The sequence below is a fragment of the Accipiter gentilis genome, chromosome W (genome assembly GCF_929443795.1).
Source record: "Accipiter gentilis chromosome W, bAccGen1.1, whole genome shotgun sequence".
Classification (NCBI taxonomy): domain Eukaryota; kingdom Metazoa; phylum Chordata; class Aves; order Accipitriformes; family Accipitridae; genus Astur; species Astur gentilis.
This window is the reverse complement of record NC_064918.1, coordinates 9,389,807-9,411,827: the sequence shown is the minus strand read 5'-3', so window position 1 is coordinate 9,411,827 and position 22,021 is coordinate 9,389,807. Positions and strand designations below refer to the sequence as shown.

The 22,021-nt window shown below is 39.9% G+C and overlaps 1 protein-coding gene across 1 annotated transcript in view; it reads right to left on the bottom strand.

Annotated features, from left to right (window-relative positions):
• Window positions 1-21,482, bottom strand: part of LOC126035561 (ras-related protein Rab-3C-like) — a 184,628-nt gene extending 163,146 nt beyond the window's left edge. The window contains exons 1-2 of the mRNA XM_049794204.1: window positions 21,426-21,482; window positions 5,125-5,243 (exon numbers count right to left, since the gene is read on the bottom strand). Of these exons, the coding sequence (XP_049650161.1) occupies window positions 5,125-5,243; window positions 21,426-21,482 (176 nt within the window). The remainder of the gene's footprint in view (window positions 1-5,124; window positions 5,244-21,425) is intronic.
• Window positions 21,483-22,021: the final 539 nt, after the last annotated feature.

The window sequence follows — 22,021 nt, the reverse complement described above, 5'->3', positions numbered from 1 at the left end:
TCTTTGCTTTTGCTTTATTAAACTGTCCTTATCTTGACCCACGAGCCTTTTGTTATATTTTCTCTCCCATGTCCAGTTGTGGAGGGGGAGTGATAGAGTGGATTTGGTGGGCACCTGGCACCCAGCCATGGTCAACCCACCACAAATGTAATGATGAATAAGGCTAAAAAATGTAAATGCTACAGCTGGTAGCATAAAAAAGGAATGAATGCAACCACTGTGACATTATAACTGAACTAAAACAAATATACATTCAAGTGGCATGAAGCCACTCTCAACATTCACTTATTTCCTCTTCAGATTTAATAAGGAATTTGTTAAAGGAAATCAGATTCTGCTAGACCAATTACTTGAAATGTGTGGATGCTGTCTAAAGAATTCTGCTCAATGGCATGCTTTGGTTATTGCTTGTTTCTAATTTAGACCTCAGCCAGGCAGAAAAAAATTATGCCCTACAATTGGTTCCTATTTATAGGAAATAAAGCTATTCCCAAAATCTGCATCTTTTAGGGTGGCATGACCACCATGCACCAAAGCACTGCAAGTTACACACTTGGCACTTGCAGCATTAGCTACATTTCTGAAGGAAAAAGCCTCCTGGAAAAGGCAGCTTCAAATTCTGATCAGAGCTCCATAGGAGATCTGCCGAGTCAAAGCATGTTTGCTTTGCTGTTTCTGCTAGCAGCCAGATTTTCAGTGCACATCCCCTCTCACTGAATAAAAACAGAAATTGTTTGTCCTTGTGAACTTCTGAAAACCTGTATCTATAAAAGGAGAATATTGTTCAGTGCTCTGACCACTGCCACTGGCATTTTCTTCAGAGGAAACACATTCAGAGACTGACCTAGCACTGCTTCCTAGCCAGCAGTACTGGCTTGTTCAGGCTGTCCTGAGAAAAGGGTCATGTACACAGGTTGCTTGCCTAACCTGCTACCAGAGGCAGAAGTAAGAGCCAAGTGAGAGAAACTAACTTCCTCCTACCTGAGTCAAATGAATACTCTTATCTGTCTGAGGAAGACAAATTCTATTTCCCCATTTTGTCTAGACCTATAACATTAATTTGGAATTTCAGTATTATAAATAATACACTCCAACCCTTTTCCATCATGGAAAAAGGTTATGCAGGTACTGAGTGTTTCCTTTGTCTTGATGCATGAACAACTCCAAATATTTCACAAAGAAAAATAAAGTGACAAAAAAACCTGTTAGCTACAGAATTCAAATTCAAAATACTTCTGAAATCTAGAGCAGGAAAGTATTTTTGCCTGTTACTTTCTTGCTTTGATTTCATTTTAGCACTGTCTAAAGAATTAGAAATATATACTTAAAAATACAGTCAGTTTGGAGAATACTAGCAGAATACAATGCAGAGATAAAAGTAGGTGACATTCTTCTTCAGGAGAACTAGTTAGAAGATTAGCAATGCTCCCTAAAATTAACATGCAGAAACAAATTAGTCCCTGAAAAGGATTAAAAACCTGAATTAGCTCTCAGTAGAGAAATGGAAAAGGGTAATCATTAACTTGGGAACGTGGCTAGGGGTCTTGCATGAATCTTCTTGGAGAAATACTCTTCACTTATTTTATCAAAGTTTTTAAACATTTAGAATAACTGCTGATAAAGTCTATAGATGATACAAAAAATATCCAAATGGTACAAAATTATTAAGGACCTGTCAATTATGTAGGCCAGTCTGAACTGTCTACCAAACTAGGCTCATTTAAACAGTATCTGTTGTAGTACATGTGAAACTATACAGGGAACATAACTATTCAGACACAGATTAGGTGAACATAACCTAGAAGGCAGCAATTCTGAAGTGACCGAGCAATTCTAGGACACGAGCACTGACGGTGTATTCTTAGCATCATCCTCTGGATGAGACTGAAGGCAATAAATCACTGGGTGTACATACAGAAGAACTATCAGAAGGTAGAAACTCAAGATTTCTCATGCCAAAAGTTTTTGAATCTCAAAAAAAAAATCTCTATTTAGGTTACAACTTTTGTTGTTGCCATTATTTGTAATCTTTACTTTTTTTTTTATTTTACTTAGGGAAAGTGAGATATGAATGTTTCCTGAAGTGTCTGCAGTATGGTTGAAATTTATTGGACCTTCAAGTCATTTAGCCAAGCTCTTAGGCAAAACACTTTCTCAGTCTCACAGTGGTGGACAAATGCTTAGCTACTATACTGTTGCATATATTGGTGCTAAGAGGTTTAGGTAAAATTACAGATACTGATTTTTTCTTAATGTAAAATGTTAATAGTCAAAATAGATATAGCATTTCTCACAGCTGAATAGATTCATGCTGACCTAGGCATGGCATCTGGAAATATGACTATCCATCTGTTGTTATAAAGGAAAAATGTCAGCCAGACTTCAGACTGAAAAAAATGCCTTTCAGTATGAATACAACAGCTTTGACCAAACTGCTTTTAAAGAATCATCCCAACACACATTTTAAACCAAACTCCTTTATCCAAATCTAAAAGGCACCTGTAGATTCATTGTCCTGACTGCAGTGCAGTTTCTAGATCAAGCCTTGAAACTGATGGGATGGGATCTGAGCATGGATTTGGCCAATTGTGCACATATATGAAATGGCACCACTGTCTTCACAGGCACATTTATCACAGGGAAAAGCATTTTAAGCCCCAGAGAGGCTTGAAAGTTCCCACTGCCTCCCCCCATATCTTTCACAAATGCACAGACACATACGCACAGTCATGCTTGCTCTTCTGCAACATTGGTAATTCAGAGTTTTCTTTAACTTCTCTCACATTCAGAAGCAAGCTGTAATTTTGTAATTACTATCAAAATTGGAGCATGGGCTAATCAAAACCAACTATCAGCTGTGAGATGGGAGGAATAAAACAGAGGAAGAACAGCAGGGCAGCAACTAGGCTCATGAAATTAAAAATAAAAGCACATCTATGTCTCATCCTGACAAGTGAGGCACTCTGCCTCTCTGTCATCCCTTTCATCATGCAGATGACTGCTCAGTAGCTCTTAGCACATAATCATGCAATCTCTCCTCTCCACCAAATTTTTATAGTAGCTGCCAATTGTTTGTACAGCTTCTAGATATATTGATGGAAAAATCATATTTCACAAACCTATTTAAGAACTCCATAGCTTTTAAATATTTTCTCGTTTCATTTTACAGGGATTTATTTATTTTTAAATTAGTATGAAGCCTAGTTATTTTTCACTAGGAGAGAAAGAGTGCCAACCACACCAGATATAAGAGGCTGGAAAACAAACAGGTGAGAAAATTAATAATAAGTACCCATATTTACACTTGCTATACAGAAACCTTTGTATCAGAGGAAGCTAGATAATACATGGCATGCCATCTGGTTAGCCCGGAGATGGGGTAATGAGATTTGCAGATTACAGCTGGTCCCAGACAGCCATTATCACCCAGTTAACCCAGCACTTGAATGGAATCAGCCCATAGACAAAGGACAGCAGAGACAAAGCAAGAAAGTGCTTCAGCTAGCAGGCCTAGGAAGCAGTGATGCTGGCAGGCACAATTACAGGTTCAGCTGGGAGGTTCGGTGTACTCCTTGATTCCCTGGTTTTGCTAAACTTTCACAGCAGCATCTACAAATAAGACTTTCAGCTACCTCCTGTTAGGTAGGAGATTCCGTCTCATGCTGTTGAACAGAGCAGTACTCACAACTGTGTAACAGCAAGCCCTCAGCATGATGCCTCCACCTTGTACAAAATGGGCAGAACATCCCTTTGGCATAACAAGTCACAGTGAGCAAATGCATCTTCCCCTTTGAGTATCAAGCAGAGACTCCTCTCAGATAAATTCAGTTGTCCAAAAGCTAGTTGTCTGGTCTATGCTAGTCATGTAAGCTTATTGATTGTCTAGTAAATGGAAAGAGACACTTGTAAGAGCAATTCAGTGTAGAGTCGTACAGATAACTGATGGGGAGAAGAAGGTGGGACACACTCTGGAGTTGTCCCTTTCCACTGGAGGAGTGTGAATGACTACATCCCTAGCGCTTACACAGGAAATGTTATGCAACCCAAGCTCCCATTTCTTGTAGAGCAGAATCAAGGTAAGGCTCTCAGTTCTTATTTTCAGAGTGCTGAATGACCAGGCTCAGCGTATACAGACCAAGAAAAACTCCAAGTGTAGAGGGGGAAGCTGCTCCATGGGTTCAGTGTCACTTTCTATCACAATAATAATTAGAAGAGTGTGAAAGAAAGAAAGATTTTTTTCTTGGAGAGTCTGGGGCTGGGCAACGATTCCCATTAGAAACAAGCATCACAACATCACTGCCTTTTACGTCAAGTGTGAAACATGTTTCTGACCTTGCCTGTCCTGAAAAAAGTACACAGTAGTGTACATTTAAAATAACAAAAAAGCCAAAGAAACATACTGAACAAATCACACAAACTCTGAACAAAATCCTCTCTCAAACACAATTCTCCCATGCATATGGACCGCACATGACATGCTATTCATATAATTCAGAGCACTGCTAGAAGGCTCTCAGATATTAACACAAATCATAAAGGAAGAGACCACTGAGATTAATTCTAGCTTTCCTTTTGGGTCAGCTTTACTTGAAAAAGCCTTCAATTGTTTGGATCCTGACTGACCGATGTCTGATTAAAATGACACACTTCTATGGAGACATTTTGACATTCACAAAATACATGGTAATATGAGTACCAGCCATATTAGGTTCTACTATTCTGATTAAGTTTGCTCATCATTTTTACACTTGAGGCACAAGACTGACACCATAATGTCTAACCAGCTACAGTTAAAAGCAACATGATGAAAAAATAAATCAAAAGACAACCCCCACATATGGTATTCCTTGTTTTTCCATGAACTATGGAAACACTTTCTGGTATCTCAGCAGTTACTCTCCATGCTAGCATGTTGTTGGTTTTAGTGGTATAAATAACCCACATCAACTGAAATCACAGAAAAACATAATGGTTACAATGAATTATATGCAACACATTTTAAAGTAATCATTGTCTTTCCACAAGAAAACCCCTATGTTTCGGTATAGGAATGCTTGGGTACAGCAAGTGAGTGATATCAAATATTCTCTGTGATATTTAATATGAATTCTAAGTTTTACTTACCAATCCTGCACAGCATTGAAGGATTCTTCATTCGTGATGTCATACATTAAAATGAAGCCCATTGCACCCCGGTAGTAGGCCGTGGTAATTGTTCTGTATCTCTCCTTACCTGCTGTGTCCTGAAACAATAAGAAAATTTTTACATGTTGCAAATAAAATTACAATTTCTTTTTCTTTTTAAAGAGGAAGAAAACTCTGAAAACAGTCATTGTACAACTCTGGGTTTGATCAAAAGGTAAAGATTGTAGAATATAGGGGTTTGAAGCTCGCAATGTAGTCATCGAAACTTAGGAACATACAAAATGTGTTGTATACAATCACAAGGAAATAAGTATTGTCTAAAATTAGTTAACCATAGAAACTTTGACAGATTTCTTAGCTTGTAGTGTTTTGTCCTAAGAAACTAAGAGAGATCGTTATGGATCTTAGTTCTGTTGCTTAGAAACCCCACTTTGATCAAGATTCCAGTTAGTGGAATTGAGTAAGATTAACCAATGATTGTTTTAGTATAAAAATATTGATAAGGTGGTGTGACTGAGGGCCAATCACTAGAAACGTTAAATTTAAGAATTAACATTGAATGTAGTTTTATGTAATCTAATACATGATGGCGAAAATCGTACTGCGCAGAATCACATAAGAGAGGTCAACTATCGGACAAAGTGAGGAAGACTATGGAAGACCACCAGAGGGCTTCTGAAGACCACCAGAGACTTCACCACACCTGTGTAAAGGGACATTTACATATGATAATGATTTATTGGACAGTTGATGATTATGTATGACATTTCCCAGAAATTTAGTGAATATAACAGGTATGTATTTAACCTGCATGATTAAACCAGACAGGTGCACACACTAGGTGGAGTGATCCCCTGTGTGCCCAGCGCTGCAATAAAGGAGTGCCTGCTTCTTAACTTCTCATTGCTGTTAAGGAGTTTTATTCCGGATTTCGGTAACACAAGCACGCAGAATCTGACACCACAAGGTTTGTCAGTCACACTTAGCCTGACCAGTGAAGGCAGAAACAAGTGCTAAACTTCCCCACAAAGTAAGATCTTTCAGTAGCTTATTAATATGACAAATTTACTTTGTCCTTGTTTTGTTAATATAATTTGAACTGGTGAGCAATTCATTCTTTTAATGATGATTGTATGCTTTTTTCTCAAGTCTAATAATTACATCTAAAATAAATTAGCCCTTCAGAAAGTCTACCTGAATGTGAAGCTGCTACTTGTATAAATAATACACACTGCTCCATTACAGAGAAGTATAAACTTTAATGTTCACAGTTTTTGGAATTACTCAGAGGCAATGAGGAATAAGGAAGATCGTGTTCAAGCATATTAGCTGATTTTTTAATTGGTACTGGACTAGATCCTATGCTCATGTAGGTCAGGGTAGCTCCACAAAAGCCAGAGGAATAACACAGACTTATCTCAGCTGGTCATGTAGCATACTACTGTAAAATTGTGTTGCATAAAATAAAAAAAGCAGTCCGAATCTGTATCACACTTGGACAACTGATGAAAGAATTTAGAAACACCAAGAAATTTTTTTTATAGCGAAGCTGTAACTAAAATGCCTTGAAAGAGTCTAGAAAGAGCAAGGCTGAACAGATTTTACAATAATTGGGTAGTAACCCCAAACCATTTATAGCTCTGTGTGGATAATGAATCCACTTGTCCAGAGTGATTTGTTTTGACAGGAATATCACCAATACCATATTTGTTGCAAGGAACTTATAATATTCCTCTGACAGAATAAGCTTAAACTCCTTTGACAGAATAAGCAGTGATACTCATGCCACACTGACTGTCCTGAAAGTTAATAAAGGATCTGTGATGCCATAGGGATTGTCTCTTATCTACCCCATACAGAAGGAACATTTGTTTATATCAGGTGATATAAATAACTCTTTCCCAGCTGTCAGCAGCTTCACAGTAATCTCTGCACATTGCTGTCCTAAGCTCAAGAGCTCCATAAAGATATCCTGAGGTACCAGTTCCACTGAAGCATCTGCACACTAGGCTTGTTCCAATTGCTGCCTCCTTGAAGACAATGCACACAAAAATGTACCCATGTCATTCACAGTTCACACAAACCATCACTCCATATCCCAATGACAGAGAGGCTTTATAATAAAGCCAAAGCAAGCTGTGCTTAAAAGTTGAGGTCATTTTAAAATGAACATTTGTGACCTTTTATCTGTGTTAGGTTCTCTATTTAAAAATCTAATCACTACAAACACAGAGATCTGATGAAGATCAGAACAATGATAGGAGGAGGAACCTAATGAGCTAGTTAGTGAAAATGGAGCAGACTGAATCAGCTACTCCAAGAATCCATCCAAGGGGAACGATTAGTGCTGTTCTACTTAATTCCTACCATTGTGGAGTTTGACCCTTAAGAAGAAAAAAAGTGAGAAGCAAACATCACATTTAGCTTACAATGAACATGCCAAACTAAACAGATTCATTCACTATGAAGTCTTGAAAGGCAGAAAGGAAAGAAACACATGAAAACAAGGCAGAACACTTGCACACAGATTTATTATTTTCTGAAGCAAGAACAATGTTTTCCAGTTTCCTAGTTGTCCTTTTTCTCAAGTACTGGCAGACATGAATAATATTTTGTTTTTTTATTTTAGCACGAAAACAGTTCAGAGACTTTTTCTGTTCTATGGGAAATCTTTGGGAATTGAGCTAGAAATTCTTCACTAATTAAATAGTCCCATGTTCTTCTGATATCAAGCTGTCATTTTAGGATTAAGACTAATATTTATCGCTATACAAAAAGCTAGCACAAGATCTACACATTGTTTAAGTACACCTAACTTCTACAGAATCCATTATTTTTTGATTTATTATTGTCATCTAGCATGTTCTCTTCAGCAACAACCTGGGGAGAAATATTGCTTTAAGTAAAAGTTATCAAACTTCTCCACCAAACTAAGTACTCCCTTTCCACTGAATTCCCTATTTTAAGATAACATTAGGGAGTTTTTCTCACTGCAAAAGTTTTTAAGCCACAGTATTTCATAAAATGCCTGTAGGTAATTAAAAGCCCCATGTAAAGTAAGGCAAAATCACATGCCACTAATTTTGTGCTGTAGCTTTTAATAAGCTCATTAGCAATCACACAGGAAGGCCATATGTTGACTACTTCACAGATGTTCTGAGAAATTAATGGCAATGGAAAGAAACAATGTCAAAGAGCAAGAGGAAAGCTGAGGAACAACAGATTTGCTCTGTAATCATGGGCAAGTTGTGAGAACCTTCTGTGCCTCAGTTGCTTTGTCAACATCGTGGGGAAGATACCATTATTTACCTTTTTGTCAAAGGCCCGTTCCCAGCAACTACAAAGATATTCTAAGAGGTTCAGTGATATTTGTCATAAGAGTGGAAAATTCTGCTGATTCCATGTTTCACATCTGCTAAGTGCTGAAAAAAACCTGTCCTTAACCAATGTAGCATGAGGCACTCATAGAAAGAAATAGTAGTGAGAGAGGAGATGCTTTAAATTAATATTTGAACATATTTTGAGAGAGAAAAAAATGCTACAACATACTTCCGCTCCTAAATATGGTTTGCTCTCTCTTATTCCACCCTACCTAGCTGCCATTCTGATTTCCTCTACCTCTTTTTCTGCAAAAAGAAGGTCCCACCCTAGCCCTACTCTACATGAACAGGTGATATGTGTACAAACAAGAAGACTAACATGTCCTGAAAATGTGACAGTCTGCTATGAAAAGCAGTAGGTTTCTCTAGTCTGCAAGTGCACCAAATGTTATTCCTCCTCCTTCCATTCTCAAAAACTCAGTAGGGAACCTAAAGAACATTAACATACCTCACAAAACACAGTAATTTTTTAGGACAAGTAACAAGAAGAAAGGAACATATATGTTCATCTAACATCAATATTTCAGATATTCCATCAGTAGACAGGACTTACAAATTAGACACCCCAGAAATACAAGATCTCAATATGAATTTTTCTCCTATTTCTGAAGATCCTTAGGCATTCTTCTCTTTCACAGAGTAGGAAGTAGATGCTTTCTCAATGTTAATTCTTCCTTATGATTTTTCTCTATGCAGACGCAATACTGTACAGATCATATTAAGTAGACAATAAAACTGATCACAGGTAGCCCTGTATGTAATTAATGAGGGTCTCCAAGTGGTTGGACTGTAATAACATTTCCAGGTCTCCTGTCATAATTAACTACATGTGTTGCAGAACAGGTACAGAATGTGATTTGAGAACAGGCAGCTGCCACCAGGAATTAATTGTTACTAGGTAGAAATACATTTAGCCATGACTCAAATGAGAGAAGTTGATGGTAAAATTTGAAGCTGAATGATTGCAGATCTCTAAGGGGTAGGTAATATGGACCTGGTCTTTCAGTCTTTATTTGCCCGAGTAATCTCTTTATTTGCAGTAGTCAAATTCATGTGATCAGGAATCACTCAAGTGCTGCAGAACTGAGATTTAAGACTGAAAATTAGGATTTTTCACTTGCAAGTTATTTCTATTCTGAAAGCTCCTGACAGCAGGAAGGACTACAGAGACAAAGAACATGGTTTCTCTTTAACACATACTCATGGATGGTAGAGGCAAGCATGTTATTTTTGTGCAAGTGAGCAGCTTACTAGCATGGAGGCCAAATCACAAAAGTTAGTTATAACTCTCCCTTTTGAAGAGCCCCATAAATAATTTTGAAAAGGCACAGAAAAGTGCAGATTTGTGCCAAGACCTATTACAGACTGAAAAAGAAAAACCCTAAATGATTAGTATCACATGCAGCTCATTTACTTAATACACATGCTTCAAAATCTTGGCTTGCATTCAAGGGAAATGCCTGGCTTTTAGGAAAAAAATACTATTTAAGATTTCTAATGTAGAAGAATATAAGGGACAATTGAATTACAGTCCAGATAATTAACAGTAAAAAGAATGGCAGCAGGCATTACAAAGTGTTCTCTGAGAAATATAAACAAATCAGAAAATGGATTGGTGAGCAGAACTCACCACTGTGAGAATTAATTACATATCTTTTTCCTAAACTATGGTTATGAATCAGATTCCTGCTCACTCCCACAGATAAGAGGAAAAAACAAGGAAATTCTTGCCAGGCCCTTTTTGAAGTTCTTTCTTGATCTCAGTTATTGCTCCAGAAGTCCTTTGGCTACCTGGCTCATGACCCATTGGAAAGAAATCTATGTAATCTTTTTCCAAACACAAAAACATACCTGTTTGTAAAAGATTTTGGGGAAAGACGACAACTCTTAGAAGCTGTTTTAAAAATGACCATTTAAAAAAGGCTTAAGAAACCATACAACCTCCTTAGCAATTTCTTTATGAGGCACTACGCCACCGACTGTAGCAAAAGTAGGTTTTGCTTGTAAAAATCATGCCTAGAAATGCTTGATAAAATAGCAAATTTAAGGAAGCGCAGCCTCTTTCTCCATGGGAAGCATCCATCACAAACACCACCTTTGAAAACAATTAGCAGTGTACAGAGGATCTTAAATCTATCAGCCTGCAACAGGTATTATGAGCTATGTTCAAAGGACTGGAAAATATCACCTCAGTCCAAAACAAATTGTACGAGCTCTATTCTCAGTTCTCTGCCTTTTTGTAAAAATATAGCATCAGCAACATTTTCTAGACCAAAAATATAGAGACCTCCTAGAATATTCTGGATCCTGCCACAAAGGTTTTTCAAGATAGACCCAATTACAATAAAATTCAGACAATCATTCGGTCTCCATAGAGACATCAGACCAAATCACAAAGATAACTTTTTCCCATAAAATGGACACAGGCATCTATCCATACACACTGGGATGAGAAAGCTTTATTGTTTTGCTTAAAATTTCTGCCTTGATGACCACTCTTTCCCACTCCCTTTCTCAAAAATTTAACAAAGCTGGCATAGTCATGTCTTTGCTCTCTAAACTTTCCTGGTTAATAATTATTAGTACCCATCTTAAATTTTCCTTCTGCAAAATCCTTTTCTTCACCAGACAGTGAAATTCAGAATAAGAACATAGCCACCTGGTTCTAATTAAAAAATCCTTAATGTTATTAACCACTGGTGTCATCTCAGCAATGACATCCAGCTAAAGGAAGCTTCTGTGTGCATAACACCGATTCATCATTTGGCTTCTGCCTCCTTAATATCATTTGTGCTACTCATAACCTGCCCAAAGTGCTCTGGTGGTCATTAATTTACAACATACAGATTTTTGCAAAAATTATGAAAAGCCATGACAAAACCAAGAGTGATCTCTCATCCACTGGCTGTTCTTGTTGTCAAAGGTATCCCTTTGTTTTCCATCTACTAGGGGTGGGATTCAGCCATCTAAAAATATAAGCATTTATTTTACTATATTTTAGGCCTATTTCTTTCTCAGTTTAATAGAAGATACATTTCCAAAAAGGACATTTTTAGGGGGAAATTTTCTTTTAGAGAGGTATTTTAGTGCAGAATAAATCACTTTCTGAAGATAGCTATTTCTGACTACCAGTTATAGAGCCATGGTAAACTACTAGCTTAGAGCAGATACCTAAATCTTAGCTAAGACCTTAAGTTACTGATTCCACTTCTATGTTACCTCTCCCTCCCCCATTTTCAAATATAAAACCTGGATCTCTACCTTGCCAAGCTTGTTAACTTAGGTCTTTTCACTTCAGTGGAACAACACTGATGTATATCAACTGACAATCTGTCCCTAAGTGTAACAATTACTTATAATTCCAGAATAGATAAAATGAGAAGTTGCTATTGTATGCTTTTCTGAAGGCTTTCTTGTTTGAACTACTCAAGAGCAAACATCACCAGTGTATTGGTTTTGTTTGGCAAGGTTTTGGTAGCGGGGGGGGGGGGGGGGGGTTACAGGGGTGGCTTCTGTAAGAAACTGCTGGAAGCTTCCCCTGTGTTCGAGAGAGAGCGAGCCCATATTAGCCGGCTCTGAGACGGACCCGCCGCCGGCCAAGGCCGAGCCAATCAGTGATAGTGGTAACGCCTCTGTGATAACATTTTTAAGAAGGAAAAAAGTTGGGACGGGGAGAAACTGCCGCCGGAGTGAGGAGTGAGAACATGTAAGAGAAACAAGCCTGCGGACACCAAGGTCAGTGAAGAAGGAGGGGGAGGAGATGCTCCAGGCGCCGGAGCGAAGATTCCCCTGCAGCCCGTGGTGAAGACCCTGGTGAGGCAGGCTGTCCCCCTGCAGTCCAGGGAGGTCCACGGTGGAGCAGATCTCCACCTGTAGCCCGTGGAGGACCCCACGCCGGAGCAGGTGGGTTCCCGAAGGAGGCTGTGACCCCGTGGGAACCCCGCGCTGGAGCAGGCTCCTGGCAGGACCTGCGGATCTGTGGAGAGAGGAGCCCACGGAGCAGGTTTTCTGGCAGGACTTGTGACCCCGTGGGGGACCCGCGCTGGAGCAGTGTGCTCCTGAAGGACTGCACACCGTGGAATGGACCCATGCTGGAGCAGTTCGTGAAGAACTGCAGCCCGTGGGAATGGCCCACGTTGGAGGAGTTCGTGGAGGACTGTCTCCCGTGGGTGGGACCCCACGCTGGAGCAGGGGAAGAGTGTGATCAGCCCTCGTCCTGAGGAGGTGAAGCGGCAGAAAATAACGTGTGATGACCATAAACCCCATCCCTGTCCCCCTGTGCCGCTGGGGGGGCTTGGTGGTGAAATCTGGGAGGGTAGTTGTGCCCGGGAAGAAGGGAGGGGTGGTGGGAAGGTGTTCTGAGATTTCATTTTACTTCTCATTACCTTGCTCTGGTTGATTTGTAATAAATTGAGTTAATTTTGCAAATTGAGTCTGTTTTGCCCGTGATGGTAATAGTGAATGATCTCTCCTGTCCTTATCTCGACCCGCGAGCCTTTTGTTATATTTTCTCTCCCCTATCCAGCTGAGGATGGGGGAGTGATAGAACGGCTTTGGTGGGCACCTGGTGTTTATCAGATTTAGAAATCAGACTGAAAATCTCATCAGGATAGGTTCAGAAAACATCATTCAATTTCATTAAGTAGGAGAGAAGAAAATATTGTCTGGTATAATAGTCAGAGCTCAACTTTCCTACAATGTAGATGCTGACTCAGTCACAGCACCTCATAAAACTGTTAGAGCTTGAACTTAATATAATAGTCAAACTCACCTGTTTCCTTTCTGCAATGAATCTAAAATCTTTCCTAAATCCTTACTTCATTTTAGGGAGTCTGGCTATATTTGTGTACAAGAGATGCAAATGATAGGGTAATTGCTAAGTTAGATTCACAGGTGATTCAGTTCTGAATGAAGGACTGTCAATCAGTTAATTTAAGACCTTCAAGGACATGAACAGATGTTAAACTTATTTCTTTCCTCCCTAGCTTATTCAAAGCCAGACTCCAAAATCCTTTCCAGAAACAGAAAACAGAGCCTATTAATCTACAAAATGCTAAAACTCTGGAAATCCTGGAGATATAATTTGGGTTACCCAGAAGATAGATCACAGTAATTCAGCATCAATTCTTTCAGATTTTGAAGTGGTTTGCCATAGAGGAGGATTTGTTCTATTATTAAAAATTATATGTGATAAAAAACTATGAAACAGTCAACCACATTGAAAACCCTTGTTCATAAACCACTAACAAAATCCACAAGGCAGTCAGAAAAAAAAAACCCTATATTACTTAGTTTTGGAGTTATATTTAATGAGACAAATCAATGGAAGATATACTAATGGACATTTTATGTGGGTGGCCCTACCCACTGTTTTAAATTGCTAAGATAAAAGAAACTTTCAGCATCTAAAATTTATTTTACATAGGACATGTTTATAAACACACTAAACAAGATATCCTTGTGTCACTGGACTGTACCTGTGGATTTAACTATATGCTTCCAAAAGAAACAGCCATAGTAAGAGATGAGTGCTACTCTTGAAAACTCAAGTTCTCACAACAGACAGACACTCATTTTGGTCTGTTGAAAGTTATATTTGGGCAAATCATTAACACAGGCTCCCTTCTGCATAATCAGAAAGAAACCACTGTAGGAAGTGAATTCTCCTGCTCTGCAGAATGTTCCTATTTCCTAAGAACTTCTGTACCTAAGGGAAAAAACAAATTTACCTTTGCACCCAGCAGAGTTTATCTGGAGTTGGGCTGTAAATTAGGCCATGTGAGCCAACACAGGAACAACCACAAAACCATGGATGAAATGCAAAGAGTAAATTCATTTTCATTACCTCATGTTATGGTTTAACCCCAGCCAGCAACTAAGCACCACGCAGCCACTCACGCAATTCCCCCCAAACCAGTGGGATAGGGGAGAGAATCAGAAAAATAAAAAGTAAAACTCATGGGTTGAGATAAGAGCAGTTTAATAGGACAGAAAGGAAGAAACTAATAATGATAACAACAACAATAGTAAAATGACAATAATAATAATAAAATAATTGGAATATACAAAACAAATGATGCACAATGCAATTGCTCACCACTCGCCAACTGATGCCCAGTTAGTTCCCAAGCAGTGATCCCTCCAAGATAAACACCCCCCACCCCCCCACCCCCCCGTTTATATACTAGGCATGAGGTCACATGGTATGGAATACCCTGCTGGCCAGTTGGGGTCAGCTGCCCTGGTTCTGTCCCCTCCCAACTTCTTGTGCCCCTCCAGCCTTCTTGCTGGCTGGGCATCAGAAGCTGAAAAATCCTTGTCTTAGTCTAAACATTACTTAGCAACAACTGAAAACATCAGTGTGTTATTAACATTCTTCTCATACCTGACTCAAAAACATAGCACTGTACCAGCTACTAGGAAGACAATTAACTCTATCCCAGCCAAAACCAGGATACCTCACCAACCAGGGGATCCCCGAAGCAGCACCCGGGCAGAGGCGCACAAGCAGTGACACAGGCACCGCAGAGCTTGGTCCTTGCTAGAGGATCTCTGAACCTGCTGTTTTCGTCTGTATATCAGGGATTTGTGCAGCCGTAGTTTACCACTGTGCTTTGATGTTTCCCACAGCAGGGCAGGATTCTCAAGCATATTCAATAGGGTGCCTCTGAGTCTATCACAGGCCTATGTTATCTAAACACAGATGTTCTACTTGTCAAGCACACAAGGCTATACAATGATTAGTATGATACATGTGCTTTTCAACACCCCAGCTGCAAGTCACTTGAGCGTGTTTACAGTCCTCCTCGCCAATCTTCTGTTATTTTCCCACACAGACAAACTCACTGGGTACTCTTTATGTTCTCACTGTACTATACAGAAGTAAATCAAGTAAAAAAAACAAAAGGGAAAAGAAAAAAGCCCCCAAACTTAAAAAGGTTTAGAAAGACATTGCCTGTTTCTACTATGCAAGGGCTGCCATGCTGTGGTCCTGTGTCATTGCTTTGTGTTTGAGACCCTTTGTGTGGTAGCACACTGTGTGCTGGAAAAAACACAATACTGGTTTTTCCCAGCCTTTCCATTTCCCAGCCAAAGCAACTATAACCCCCCTTGCCATTATATGATCCTTTTAATGCCTTTCTGCCTTGATAGACTCTATACTCCCTGCAACATGGTGTCCTGGTTTTGGCTGGGATAGAGTTAATTGTCTTCCTAGTAGCTAGTACAGTGCTATGTTTTGGATTCAGTATGAGAAGAATGTTGATAACACACTCTTTTCAGTTGTTGCTAAGTAACATTTAGTCTAAAGTCAAGGATTTTTCAGCTTCTGATGCCCAGCCAGCAAGAAGGCTGGAGTGGCACAAGAAGTTGGGAGGGGACAGAGCCAGGGCACCTGACCCAAACTGGCCAAAGGGATATTCCATACCATGTGACCTCATGCCTAGTATATAAACTGGGGGGAGTTGGCAAGGGGGGGGGGCAGATCGCTGCTCGGGAACTAACTGGGCATCAGTCAGCAAGTGGTGAGCAATTGCATTGTGCATAATTTGTTTTGTATATTCCAATCCTTTTATTATTACTGTCATTTTACTATTGTTATTATTATCATTATTAGTTTCTTCCTTTCTGTCCTATTAAACTGTTTTTATCTCAACCCACAAGTTTTACTTTTTTCCTTCTGATTCTCTCCCCCATCCCACTGGTTGGGGGGGAAGTGAATGAGTGGCTGCGTGGTGCTTAGTTGCTGGCTGGGGTTAAACCATGACACATAGCAAAGACATGTCCACATTCAGCTGCTGTCTGGTGAGTTTCTTTGTCTGCGAGACTCATCATATCCAATGACCAAATTGATTTCCTGTTGATCGCCCTTGAGTCACACTTCTGTTCTGACTCTTCCTACCTGCCACCAGCTCTATCTTATGGGATGCAGCCAGCTAACGACACTATTCTGTCCCCCTCATTTTGTTAAACTGCCTGAAGCAGAGTGGTGTGAATAAAACATTCTTAGCACATGCATGGATGGACTTTCCAAAAGAAATTTATCCTAAATAAGAACAGGAAGAAGGATTGTGGCTCACAGACATGAAATAAGACAAATACTTGAGTCTTTAAGGTAGTTAGACCACTGCCATATTCAAAATATCATCATATAAGCATTAATTTCCACTATGTGATTGGGAGAAAGCAATTGGGAGCATTCAGAACAGTGCATGTGCCATATGTCAGCCCAACTCCACACATTTTCTAAGGCAATTTAGGAATGCCTCTGTCTTTTATACAGCTCATCAGTGCATATCCTGTTCATTTCTTAGAGGTTTCTTCTTACAGCACATTGATGTCATGTAAATAACAGGCCTGCCTACACATTTTCCCATCCAAATTGTTTCTCAGTGGAGAATTGTGGGGTTTGGACAAGTATATTGAAAAAAATTACTTTGTCAAAAAACAAAGCACTACTCTTGCCTTTGTTTTCTAGAGTAAAAAAAGTCACACTTTTAGCTTCCTTCTATCTCTTTTAGTTCCTCTACTCACTACCATAGGGTTTTACTGCACCTGTTTTCATTTTGAGTTCCTTTTTCCATATGAAGTATCTCCAGTGCAGTAGATAATGGTATTGTCCTATTTCCTCTGGAAATACCACCAGGCACATGCAAGAGCCATATTAACTGTTTTTCATTGGATGGTTGGTAGGAATCCTTTCTCTTCCTTGTATACCCAGATTGTGGCTTTCTTCAGTGGTTGCTAACTGAATAACTTCTAGTTTATAAAATAATTTCTTATTGTTGTTCCCAAAGTGCACAATTCATTACTGTTAAATTAAATTCCATTTCTATTACACTACACTTGAAAGTCATTATTATTTTCTGTATATATTTGATCTTCTTCCATACTGGTAACACTTCCCAACTTCCCATCATTAATAAGTTTTATTAGCATATACCTACTGTGTATTAAGATTACTATTTGAGTCCTAAAGCCTTTCCACAATGCATTCTAAGTCTTATGTCCTCTCCTTTCAAGACAGCTTGTCATCAGTTCCTTACTCTCTCTTCTTCTCATTACTAAACTCCACCTTCTCCAGGAACTTTCCTTGATTCCTTTTGTTCACACAAAGAATCTTACATTTACATCCCGCCAACTGGGATGCTTCCACACTTCTCTCTCTGGCACTTCTAGTTCACAGTGCAGGTGAAGCCATCTCATGTGTGATCATACCCACTAAAATCTAGGAACCCTGATCTTATATCAGAACTCTGTGGCACTAGTCATTGTACAGGGAAGACACAAACAGATTTCTCTAAAGAAATTACAGTAGGTAAATTGCACTTATTGCTGTTAAAAAGTCTCCTATGATGACTAGAATTTGAATATCTTTTGGAGAAGAGGTCAGAAATAAGCAGTCCCAGAAGATTTCAGGAGTCTGCAGAAAATATGAGTCCTAATTATAGGTGAATATAGAATTATAAAATATTACATTTCCAGGCTATTTTAGCTCAGCTTATCCTAGAACGATTCATTAAGCTGAACAGCTAGCATTGCTAGCCAGCAGCTAGCATTGCTGGCAGCTTGCTAGCCAGCATGACAGACCAAACCATCCTGAAAGGAAAACCAGAAACCCCTATAAGAGGTTACTTTGTATTCCTTTCTGCAGAGATGGCTTTATTTCCAAATAAAATAAACCAAAGTCTACAGTATCCAATCTATATGGGGCAAAAATATCTACCAAATATCATTCTTGCTGTCAGAACAGAACAACTGATTTCCTGCGACAGACCTAAATTCCTTTTTCTTTTATAAATACACCTAAATAATAACCTGATGGGCAGGAAAGTAAGAACTCTTTATACCTAGGTACCTGTCATGGTTTAAGCCCAACTGGTAACAAAGCACCACAAAGCCGCTTGTTCACTCCTCCCTCCCAGCCCTGGTGGGATGAGGAGAAAATACAAAGAAAAGCTCATGGGTCAAGACAAGGACAGGGAGGGGATCGCTCATCACTTATGGTCACAGGCAAAAGACAGGCTCAACTTGGAGAAGAAACAAAATCAATTTAATTTACTACAAATCAAATCAAAACAAGGATACCGAGAAGTAAAACCAAACCTTAGAAGACCTTCCCCCACCACTCCCTCCTTCCTGGCTCAACTCCACTCCTGGTTTTCTCTACCTCCTCCCCCCGGTGGTGCAGGGGGACCAGGAATGGGGGTTGCAGTCAGTTCGGTCAGTTCATCACACCTTGTCTCTGCTGCTCCTTCCTCCTCAAGGGGAGGACTCCTCACTCTTCCCCTGCTCCACCGTGGGGTCCCTCCCACAGGAGACAGTCCTCCACGAACTTCTCCAATGTGAGTCCTTCCCACAGGCTGCAGTCCTTCATGAGCTGCTCCAGCGTGGGTCCTTTCCACGGACCGATCTTCGGTCACAGACTGCTCCAGCACAGTCTTTCCCATGGAGTCACAGCCATCTTTGGGGGCATCCACCTGCTCCAGCGTGGGGTCCTCCATGGGCTGCAGGGGGACAGCCTGCCCTCTCACCACGGGCTGCAGGGGCATCACCTCATCCGGCACGGCACGCCGCCACCACCACCACCTCCTCCACCCTCGTCACTGACCTAGGTATCTATATAGGTGTTCCTCTCATGTTCCAATCCCCTCACTCACTGCACGTTCCCCTTCTTAAATATATTATCCCAGAGGTGCTACCACCGTCACTGATTGGGTCAGCCTTGGCCAGAGGTGGGTCTGACTTAGAGCTGGGGAAGCTTCTAGCAGCTTTTCACAGGAGCCACCCCTGCAGCCCCTCCCCTGCTACCAAAAACCCTGTCACACAAACCCGAAAACAGTACTATCCTAATTTTAGAGTAAACAAGTTGGCTAAATTACACCATCGATAACTTCCATCTGAGTTGCTGACTGAATTCATTGAGGCAGAATTCTCTGTATTTCTCAAACTGCAATTAATGAATAAATAAAGTAATAACAGTTAAAAACTGTGGAAAGAATTTGTTTATGGGCAGTGAATAATAAAACAATCTGGGTTAAACCAGAAAATACCTAGATGATTACAGAACAACAATATATTTATTCAGAAAATACTGGAGGAGATTAGCCTTCAACTACACTGAAAAGAAATAAAATTAGAAAAAGCAGCTTCTCTACTAGAAAAAAATGCAGCCAATATCCTAACTGATTTTTCCTAGCTGATCAGTGCAAGAAATAACAATGTAAATATAGAGCTAAATCCTCCAGGGATGCTGTTTTGCTTGATGTTATCTTTTCACGTGTAAAAGCTGTGTGCATTGTCCATGATGTGTTAGCTACTACAAACATTATCCTGACATGACACAGAGCCCCATATGGCTCTGGCTTCTAGAGATATGCACTTAAGCTTACATCCAGAATATAATGCAAACTGGGTAGCGTTAAATAAAAATTAGTTGGTTTTGTGTGACCCCCATTCTACCTCAGTCACTTTGTGCCCCTCTCAAACCAGCATAATTTCAGAATGACTTCAAGCTGTTCTAACACAGCACAGGGAAACAGCTTGCACTTCGCAGCAGAAGGCAAAAGCAAGCTTTAAATACTGTTTCTACACTCCCCTTTTCATGGTATTTTCATTATGGCTCCCATCCAAGGCTCTGGTCCTCCGATTTGAAAGCAACAATTGCACAGCAGGAGTGCAACGCTGCTGTAATCTACAACACAAATCTTATTAAAATGCAGTGAAGAGCCTGTATTGGCTTGCTTTTTCTTTGTAGATTCACTGCAGCTGTACAGATGTCTTAAATGTGCCATTAAAATGGTTCACAGGACCTGGCAGCACAGTTGATTTCACTTTAAGGAATGCCGTCAACATTAATTTCATTTTAGAAATAGACTTATTCTTGCTTCTTAAAATGATAGCTTAGTAAGTATAACTTACATCTCACAGTTTAAAGTATACTAACAGATTTCTCTGGATTTTATTGAGCCTGAACAATTAAAATAGCTTATTTGTTTTTCAACATTAGTTCTTGCTTCAATCCCCTATCACAGCAAAATTGTTCCCTCCCCTTTTTCCTTCCCATCCTGAATCCTCACTTTAAGCAAAATCAAAGATCTTGCTATTCAGGTATACATGTATTCATGAAATACTTTTCTATCTTCCCTTTCCTTTTCTCATCACCAGTTTTTAAGGAGCCTATGTAATATCTATATGATGCTTGCATATATGTAAGTGCTGGTTCATGACAGTTCTTACACTGGTATATGATTCCCTACCTGGGAAAAGCTGGCAACTTGCAGATCATCATGTGGAAGGCAAAGGCAGCTGAAAAAATGTTATATCAGACTGCCTGGTCACAGGTTAGGGGAAGCTGCAATTACTTTAGGTCTGGCAGGATAATGATTTGTTGGCCTAAACAATGGCAGGATGCATTTCCCGGGAGTCCTATGAAGAAATCTGTCTAAGACACACTATAGTAAAGTGTTCTAGAAAGTGTCTTAAACTAGCTCAGTTTCTCTTAAAGAATCCCCATGGAAATTTCCACTTAAACAGTGAAATGAGCCTTACCTAGAATTTTTATTATGTTAAATGCCACCTTCTCTTTCCAATTAATCTTTGCCTTTGAATACAGATGTATCATTTTACTGACAACAGGAGTCTTTGTCTGAGAATATTTAAAGTCCAGCTATGATATATATATAGCACTAAGCTGGTCACAAGGACCTGATTTCTATGCTGCAAGCAAAGCTATACAGCAAATTTGTTAAAGTAGTCAATGGAGGGTTTTGTAAAGCACAGAACTTTGTAAAAGAGTAAAGACTTTGACCTAATATTACAGAAGGCTTTCCCAAAACCATTGGAATATTGGGAAAAATAGTGGAATTTAATGCTAGTTGCAGTTGCAGGACTGACATTTACCTCCAGTTTCCTCTCCAAAATATCTGAGGCCAGGAGTTTGCAACCACTTTGGTGCATATGAGCATAAGAGCAAGCACATGGAATCAGGCCACAGGGTTCTCTAGCCCAGTATCCTGACAGTGGCCAAAAGCAGTTGCCTAGTGTGCTGGTTTTGGCTGGGGTAGAGTTAATTTTCTTCATAGTAGCTACTATGGGGCTATGTTTTGGATTTGTGCTGAAAACAGTGTTGATAATACAGCGATGTTTTCGTTACTGCTGATCATTGCTTACACAGAGTCAAGGCCTTTTCTGCTTCTCACACCGCCCCACCAGTGAGTAGGCTGGCGGTGCACAAGAAGTTGGGACGGGACACAGCCGGGACAGCTGACCCGAAATGACCAAAGGGATATTCCAGACCATATGATGTCATGCTCAGTATATAAAGCTGGGGGAAGAAGAAGGAAGGGGGGGGATGTTTGGAGTTATGGCATTTGTCTTCCCAAGTACTGTGCATTAAGTGGGTGTATCATATCCCCTATCATGCACCAGCCTCTGGGAAAATTGAGCGATACAATGGACTGTTAAAGACTACATTGAGAGCAATGGGGGGTGGAACC